The sequence below is a fragment of the Trifolium pratense genome, linkage group LG5, assembly GCF_020283565.1.
Source record: "Trifolium pratense cultivar HEN17-A07 linkage group LG5, ARS_RC_1.1, whole genome shotgun sequence".
NCBI classification, from domain to species: Eukaryota; Viridiplantae; Streptophyta; class Magnoliopsida; order Fabales; family Fabaceae; genus Trifolium; species Trifolium pratense.
In genome coordinates, this window is record NC_060063.1 from 57459414 (window position 1) to 57468923 (window position 9510).

General features: G+C 29.2%; 1 protein-coding gene across 3 annotated transcripts; it reads right to left on the reverse strand.

Moving 5' to 3' along the window:
• Nucleotides 1-1019: 1019 nt before the first annotated feature.
• LOC123883410 (protein PIN-LIKES 3-like) lies at nt 1020-7048 on the reverse strand. 3 transcript variants are annotated; one of them, XM_045932199.1, is made up of 11 exons: nt 6953-7048; nt 6535-6681; nt 4747-4826; nt 4520-4644; nt 4153-4274; nt 3644-3853; nt 3113-3205; nt 2132-2232; nt 1974-2026; nt 1677-1862; nt 1020-1390 (listed from the first exon to the last, which is right to left on the reverse strand). In XM_045932199.1, the coding sequence occupies exons 2-11, from the start codon at nt 6670-6672 to the stop codon at nt 1266-1268; spliced, it is 1233 nt and encodes a 410-aa protein (XP_045788155.1). In that variant the 5' UTR covers nt 6673-6681; nt 6953-7048; the 3' UTR covers nt 1020-1265. The 3 variants fall into 3 exon arrangements, with proteins under 3 accessions (XP_045788155.1, XP_045788154.1, XP_045788156.1); XM_045932198.1 differs by having other exon boundaries at nt 6535-6689; XM_045932200.1 differs by lacking the exon at nt 6953-7048 and having other exon boundaries at nt 4747-4785; nt 6535-6659.
• Nucleotides 7049-9510: the final 2462 nt, after the last annotated feature.

A 9510-nucleotide genomic window follows, 5' to 3' on the forward strand; every position in this document is an offset into this window, starting at 1 on the left:
ATTCTTCATAGTGTGACATTTGAGAAAGCCCAATAAACAAATAGAGTTTGGGCTGCAATATGGTTTTTGGAAACGGAACTTTTTTTTCTACCTCAATAGTTGTCCATCGACCCCAACATTAATTTTGAATAGACGAATTTTTCCTCATATATAAACTAAAACCTTGAAAAAAAAAAATTTGATTACCGAAACACTTTAAAAAAATTGTTCTGGTATGTAAATATTTTTTGGTTACCGGAACACTTTGGAAATAAGTGTTCAGTATATGAAATTTTTCTAAATTTGATATGATTTTGTTACTGATTTTTATTCTCTCCTTCTATGATTTTTTTGGTTCTTTCTGAGTTCTCAATTATTTTTCCGGCTAATGCTACGGTGGACCACCTTCACAAGTGGTCCACCGTGGACAAGCGATCTATCGAATATGAAATTTATTGTTGGATTGAAAGTTTATATCGTATAGATCATCCATAAATTTTTTAAAATTTTTTGAAAATCATTTGATATGTTATTGAGACCTATCAAGATTTACGTTATTTAATAAACCGTTAATCTTGATGTGTCTCAATAACATATCAAATAATTTTCAATTTTTCTAAAATTTTCTATGGATGATCTATATGATATAAACTTTCAATCCAACGGTGGATTTTGTAAAATTCGTATTCGTTATAATGTTATTCATGACTGGTCCACCATGGACCACTTAATGAAGTGATCCATATTAGAATTTACGTTATTTTTCCTATTTTTCCTCTAATCTTTTGGTTTCTATTTATATAGACTTTGTTGATGAACTCTTATGACCAATGGATAAAATTGAGTTTGCATTATTATATGCTTTGTAGAAAAAATGGATTTGCAAAGTTAGAAAAGGAATGAAGTTGCTAAACTTTTGCTTGGAGTGTCAATTTGGTGAAGATTGAGCTTTATTTTGGAAAAAGTTGAAAAATCAAAAGCTGAAAATAGGGAGGAGGCAGTTCTTTTCTTTTATTTTGTTGCATGTTCAATTACAAATATATTTTCATGTTATTTTATATTTATTAGTTTGTTCAATTACAAATTTTACCAAATATTTCAAACTCAGACTATGTTTGATAAAAAGTAGCCTATGACAGATAAACTACATAATAACTTGAGCTTATAACACTAATTTGTCTTTACCAAAGGTTTGCCAAAAATCAATTAATTTAGGTATACTCTATATCATTTACGTCTTCGAATAGAATACTAGAGCATGAAAATGGATCTTAAGTTTAAAATAATTATAGTACAAGCCACATAAAAAATGTGCTCCATAGTGTAAGTGAAAATGCAGCACAAGAATAAGTTGCCAACATAATAACTGAGCATTCACCCTCACTAGCTCCAAATAATTGAGTAATTGTACCTGCAACATTAATAAATAAATTAAGTACATTTTCAACTAAAAAAAAGTGTCAAATTTTATAGACACATAAAATGGATAAATTAAAGATATTGAACATGCAACTAAGCATAGACAATTTTTTTTTGAAAAACTCAGTATCCAGTGTAAGAACGACTAATTTGGAGCCGAATCCCACGTCCATTAGTTGGAGTTTTAATGGAAGTCGGAATATAACTCTGTATGGACCAGCCGAACACATGAATTGAAACAAAAAAAAAAATATTATTAAGTTTGTTAAACAACTTACTCATGGCTACTGCAGGTGGAAGAGCAAATTGAAGGAGTAAAATGAACTGATACAATGGATCAGGATGGATCAACCCAAAATGAATAGCACCTTTAACAATTCCTATACCTATTGCTGGCAAGGCTATAAATCTAACCACAATAATACCAACAACAATTGGAAATTGCTTTCCTAATCCTTTTAAACCTGAAAAAAATAAAAAATTGCCATCACATTTATTTCCAAATAAACTAATGTACTATTTAAATTTTGATACATTTTATCCTTAAAAAATTGACAATTTTTTTATTTAGTTACCCTTTATAAGATTTGCTCCAACCAACAAGGTCATTGCAGGAATACCTGCATCCCTACAAATCAAAGAAGTATAATAATGTTAATATATAAAAGTATATTGTAAATTTTTAATGCCAAACATGGATGCAGAGGATATTGACCAATTTTAGGATACTTACCCCACCATGACTAGAGAGTCTTGAATAACACCAAGAGGAGCATTGTTTACAATCAAGATTTTTCTAAATATAGGAACAACGCCAATTATTAAACCAACAATCTGTTTAGAAATGGAGACGAAAAATGTTAAGAATAATATTTTTTTGTAACGGATGTTAAGAATAAGTATTACCAAGGTTTCATTATGCTTATCAAAAAAAAAAAAAAAAAAAAAAAAAAAAAAAAACCAAGGTTTCATTATTTTTCAACTTAATTGTCAAGTAAGTATATATAGTTAAGTTAGTACCGTAGGGTCATGCGATGGGACAGCTAGGTGGATCATTTACGTTGGGCATATGAGCAACCATACAAAGTGTTCAACTGTGTGATGATCACCTTTGTTAGAAAGACTTTTGATACAAGGAGTCGGTCGAAACCTTTGTCGAACCATCAACTCTGGGTCACGATGGGGCAGCTAGGGGATCATTCACATTGGGCTTAAGAACAACCATACAGTAAATTAGACGGTACAGTTTTACCCAAAACTTTAAGACGTTAGGTTTATGGGTCATCTCATATATAAAGTGTTAACCTCCACTTTTCTAAAGAATGTGAGACTTAACTCAGCTCACAATTGTCACAACAAGTACTAGCTAGTTAATATTATATATTACCAATGTTCATACTTTTTTCGTTTTAACCGAACTGGCAACCACCACTAAATTTCACACACATAATTGTGAAGTTTCAGATTCAAACCCAAAACCCAAATAATGATGTACAACTTAACAATATCGGTATTGTTAGTTGAGCTATGACTTTATTGAACTTACTAGTGATCATTCTAAATTTTGGTCAATAGCTAAGCAAACACTAGTCAATAATTGTTCGAGTTAATATTCGAATTCGGATTCTCGAACAATTTATCCTTTATCGAAGTTCCTTAATCACTTGATACAAACATCTAAATGAAAAATATGAAAAATAGAAATTTGACATACCGCTCCAATGGTGGCCGGTGCAAATAGTGCCTTCAATTTCATCTTTTCTGCTAATACTTTTAGTTGTTTCATAATCTTTTCATTTTTTGGTTCCTATAAAAACAACTCTTGAAAATATAAGAAAATAAAATAGATGCTAGCTTAGTGAATGGAATATAGTTTATGAATCCATATTAGCATTAAAAACTTCTTCCAATTTGATAAAACTTGTTTCACATAGATAATACATTCACTAGAAACTATCATTTAGTAATTAAATATTTTTCTTAGAAGAAAAAAAAACAGAGAAAATTAAAGACTTAATCTAGCAACACCAATAGTGTCGGTTAGCATAAAGAAATCAATTTCATAATCCAATTATATATGAATAAGAATTTCATATAATTAGATTATGAACTCTAGACATCACATTTTATATGCATGCAGGAGTCAAAACTCGAACTTCAGACACTCAATTTATTCATTTTAAAAATATGAAATTTTAGTCACTAAACTACTTAGCAAAAACAAAAAAAAATGATTTAAAGCTACCTTTGTTGGTTCAATAGAATTTGTAAATTCAATTTCAAATTGCTTCACATGATTTGTGTGTGGCCTATCTTTTGAAATGTTTTCTGGATCATTTTCTAATGCAGAATCTGGACTAATCATGGAATCATCAACTTTAACTTCATTGGTAATCTTGCTTGAATATATACGTACAATGTTGTACACAATTGACCATATATAAACGGTTCCTATCTGAAAAACCAAAAAACAAAAACAGATTAAAAAAAAAAATGTTATTCTCCAAGTAATGATTAAATTTTTATTCAAAGGTTGACTTTGTTATACTTATGTTAACCCTAAATTAATAAATCTCATACATAAATCCAAATGTTTAAATTTTCTGATTGGATGAGTGGTAAAAGTTTGGCAAAATCAAGGTGTCACAATTATTTCATTAAAGCTATTAAAATTGCGGTGGATTAATGTGATTTTGTCAACCTTACTATAGTTACCACTAATTCAAATATGCGTAAGTCTAGTCAGTATCATACCGCCATCGATAGAGAAGCATAAGCAAGTCCCTTTCTATGACAACTATCCGCGTCTCCAAAAGGGTTGCCTCTTTGTATACATACAGCTGGGACAATAATTAGGGGCAAATTTCCTAGATTTCCTGCATACATCATATCAAATTTGTCTTTAACGTGATTTTTCTTTATCCATATAAAGATAATTAAGACTATATTGTTCGTAGTCAACAATATTTCACATTCACATAATTAGCGCATCAATAACTATTTGATTGAGATTAGATAGTTCAAAATATGCATTAAAATCTTAACTCATCCACGTCTACCACCGATATATATATAGATTGCGTGAATTTAGGGTTTTGCAAATGTTAGTGATTCTACCTACCTGCAGCACAACAGCCCAAGACAAGGCCTTGAAGATGATGAGGAACTCTCATCAATTTAACAAGTAACCATCCAAGAGCTGCCCCAATTATAAATGTGAGAAGAATATTCAATGGCATAAACCACCTACATAATTCATGAAAACACATATAAATTTCTAATCCAAATAATATGAAGTTTTTTCTAAAGAAAATGTTGTTGTATTATATAAGAAAAAAAATTACTTACAATGTAATGATGCTCCTTGATGTTACTGTTTCAGCTAGGCTGCCACAAACAAGAGCGGGAAGGAAGACAAAAAATACAATCTATATTAAAAAAAAAAAGAGTTAATTATCATATACTCCCACATTCTTAAAATCCTCCAAAATATATATTCTCTCCAAATTAACTAATACGGACAGATTTATTTATATTAGTTTATGACAATCCAAATGTACGTGTAAAATGCTTCTAAAAAAATTAGAATTGTTTACACTCTGGATTCGCACACTAGGATGTGTAAAATGCTCACTTTAAATTTTTTTACTTTCAAATGTAATTTTTCAAGATTTTTTTTATTTACCCATCCACAAGAAGTCTAACATAACTTCACTCTAAAATTATTATAGGAAGTTTATATATCACACTAGAGTTAATTAATAAAATCTAATATCTTACACTATACTTTAAAAATTTCTGTAAAATGTTTGCTTCTTATTTTTCAATATTTTTACACAAATACACCAATTTGAGCTGAAGAATCTGACTGAATGAGAATCAAAGAGCTCTTTCGATATGGACATGAACCTTATTTATAGGTGAAGTACAAAAAAGAATTACATGCAAGAAAACAACTAAACAAGTGTGTTACTTGTCACTTGTCAATTTAAGTACATGTAACTTCCACTTGTATCACATGCAATGCAACAAAGTTAGGTGACATTTCATGAACAAATACAATATATCAAACATTGACCCAATAATGGTCAAATATTATTGACAAATTTAATGTAATTTTTTTTTTAAAATTCTTATGTTTTTATTAAAAAGATGTTATATTTAGGATGAAGGTAGTATTTGGACCTACAATCCCTTCTGAGTTGACAAATCTGGTATGAGAGAGTTAAAATTGAAAGAAAAATATATATCTTGGGAGCTTTTTACAACTAAGTAGCTTTAAAAGAATATTCCCTTCTTTCACCAAAAAAAAAAAATTTTTGTTTCATGTGTGATATGATTTCCATTAACTTTTCTATTCTAAATAAATTAGAAACTTATATTTAAAAAATCTTTATGATCTCTCCTATAGTCATTTTGGCTTTTGGACCTTGTTAATTTATTTAATTAAAAATAAAAATTGTTTGTCCTCTTTGACTTATTTTTGTTCTGGATGTTCTTTTCTATTTATTCTTTTAATTTATCAATTATATCTAATGTCCCCTTTACAAAATATGATAATATCTTCATTGAAAAGCTCTGCAGTACCACCATAGAGACACCATTACTTAACAAAATAAGTTACATGCTCAACATTTCAACATTTTTTTTTTAAGATCCAAAACAACAACATTGAATTTCATTAGCTAATGAATTATTTAAGATTATTATATTATAAATACAAATTTTTTATTATTAACAACGATGAAAATTTCGTACCAATATCATGTAACAAAAAAAAAAAGAAAAAAGATGAAACTTACATTGAATTTCATTATCTAATGGATTTTTTAGGATTACTATGTCATATATTTAAAGTTTCCACCATCATTTAGTTTTGACTTTTTGTCAAAGAATTTATTGGCCACATAATTTTGTGTTGACTAATGGATTGAATAAATAAAAACTATAGGATAAAAAAAACATAGACACATATTATTTAATGAACCTGAACAGTCAAAAATTTCTCATAAAAAGTATCGGAGGAAGTAATAAAATAAGGGAGAAAGGAGTTCACAAATCCTAGCACAACAGGTAGAAATGCCGAAATTATTATTTTCTGACTAAAAAAAAGAGAGAGAAAGGAGTGAAACTTACGGTATTCAAGTTTTTTCTTGCAGTCTCACTACTGAGTATATCCAAACGATCAAGTGCTAGAAATGTTCCAAGAACAGTAATCAACAACACCTTAAGAACTGGCATTAATGCAACAACAAAAAGCTTCCAGAATTCCATTCTTGATTTCTGCTTTTCTATCACAAAAACACAATCATGTTACATATAAAACATGTTTTAATTAAATAAACATCAAATATACCTCTTCTGAAATGAAATATAAACATCCATTAAAAGTCTGGTTTAATATTTAGACCAAATACATTTGACTTTTTAATATTTTTGTTTTTTATTATTGTTACGGATGTTTGTAATTACTAATTTTTGCACATAAAGAAAAAAAAAACTTAACTAGCAAGAATGAAAAATGAAAGAGTTGTAGATGAACAATGTTCAGTACCTGAGGATGCTCTGTTTTCAAAGGGACTAGTTGTTTTTCAGGTTAATTATTAAGTGCTAGTATCTTGTATGTGTGAGGGTTGAGAAATGCACATAAAATTCGTGTATATATATATAACGCACTAAATGAAAAGTGCATGATTCCACCAAAAAAATAGATAATTTTTTAGTCGAATAATTTTTTATTTAATTAATCATACTTTGAGTCATCATTAATAGAGATAGTTTACAAAGATAGTTTGGTATGGTAATTTTTGGTATGGTATTTCTTGAGCATGAGCATGGTAGAAAAAATAGATTTGAGTGGTTGTTAATTTGAGAAACTATTGTGTGGATTATATGGAAATCTTAAAATTACATCTTCTTTTCGGAAGGGACATTTTATGTCGAGTGTTGATCGATAGGGTAAACCTTTTATCTTGCAAGTGATTTCTAGGTAAAAACTCTACCTCCCCCTGTTCCTTTTACGAGTGAGGTATCCATCCTACTTTATGTTGAAACCGGTAAAGTTCATTGGGGGTGTCGTGTTGGGTCTCGATGGGCTAGGGGGATTGGAGGCCCTCTTGTTGCTTTGTTCTACATGTGGTTGGTCCCGACTCTCTCTTCATGATGAGTATTCTTCTTCTTGTTGTGGTGATTTTGAGGAGTTCTAGTTTGTTGGTGTGTTTTCTTGTAGTTTTATTTGCTTGATTATTTTTCTGTCTTACCTTAGACATTGTTGGGGTTTGGTAGAGTGTACTTCTGGTACCTCTTTGTTATTCAAAACCTTCTCTTGTACTATTTTTGTTTTTTAATTAATATATTTGCCATTAAAAAAAAGTTTATGAAGATTTAACATAATATATAGATAGATATAACATGAACACATCTTGAGCATAAAAGTATTATAATATGAATATAAATCAGTCATTGGGACAAAAAATAAAATGAAAATTTTTTGTAGACGAAAACATCCAATTTTTATTTTTGGGGATTAAAATCAACTTTTTTTTATATATTTTTAAGAAATAAAATCATTCTTACCTCAAAAAAAATATAACCTCTTTTGTTTAATTTATTTTGACGGAACCTCTCTTGTTTGACACAAAATAGTAAATTATTTGGTTGGTAAGTTAGTAATAATAAAGTAGCTTTCCATAAAATATTATAAAAGTTTGATTATTGTAGTCGAAGAAAATGAACCAACATATTTCGTGCTAAAAATTTCGCATAAGTAAAACAGTGATATGTAGATTTTTCTCTTAAAGATCAATGAGAAGGCTTCAAACAAAGTTTAATATGTATCTTTAATAGATTTTTTTTAAAAAAAAAAAAAAAAGTTGGTATCCGATCTTAAGACCGACTAATTGAATGAAATAATATATTTTCGTAGAAAAATTACCACTACTGGTTGGAACGCATATGGAAGTGGCAATGTGCAGAAGTATATTTATTTGTGAATGGAATGCACTCACTACAGTTGAGAACTATATTTATTTTTTATGCTATGCTATGCTATAAATGGTAAATGTTTGGATGTACATAATTTAGTGCATGTGCTCCACTTTCTCTTTAATATTCTTTTGATCTCTTATATTTACTTTTTATCGCACAAGTTGCATCATCACGATCTAAAGAAAAATTCCATAATCCAATGCGAATAGTCCCGGATGCTGCTGACTATACTATGGAATTTAATTGGCAAAATTATCCTACAGATTCTTTATCTTATTTTTTTGTAACACTTTGGTCCTTTATTTTTTTTCTAACACTTTGGTCCTTTATCTTTTATTTGTAACACTTTAGTCCTTTATTTTTTTTATTTGTAACATTTTAGTCCCTTTTTTTGTAACAGTTTAGTCCTTTATCTTATTTTATTTGTAACACTTTGGTCCTCTGTTTTTTATAAATAAATAAGATACGGATCAAAGTGTTACGAAAAAAAAGATAAAGGACCAAATTGTTAAAAAAAAAAAGATAAAGGACCAAAGTATTACAAAAAAATAAGATAAAGGACCTGTAGTATAATTTTGCCAATTTAATTAGTTGTGCTAACCAAACTGTTGATGCGTTGATTCCAGCCAAACATTTGTAGGGCAGTGAGAGGGAGTCTTTATTTTTAGGGCAGTGAGCGGGAGTCTTTATTTTTCTTTTTAAATGACAAATATATAATATATAAATAAAGAAAAAGTTTCGAAAAATAAAGAAGTACTAGAAGGCATACTAAAAACAAATAGGTAAAATAAAATTACAAACAAGAAGGCATACTACCACCAAAACTAGAGTTCCTCAAAGACATAATGAAGATAAGAAAACCCCTTAGGAAGGGAGAGACAAAGATTAACCACCAGTAGAACAAAGTCAAAGAGGACTCCGATCTTGCTGACCCAACGTAACAACTCAACAAATTTTATCGGTTCTAGCATAAAGTAGGGTGGATACCCCACTCATAAAAATAACAAAGGGAGTCATGGTTTTTTCCCTAAAAATCACTTCCAAGATAAAAAGTTTCACCCTATCTATCAGACACTTGACGGAAAAGGCCACTTCTTTAAAAGAATATGTCATTTTGAGATTCTC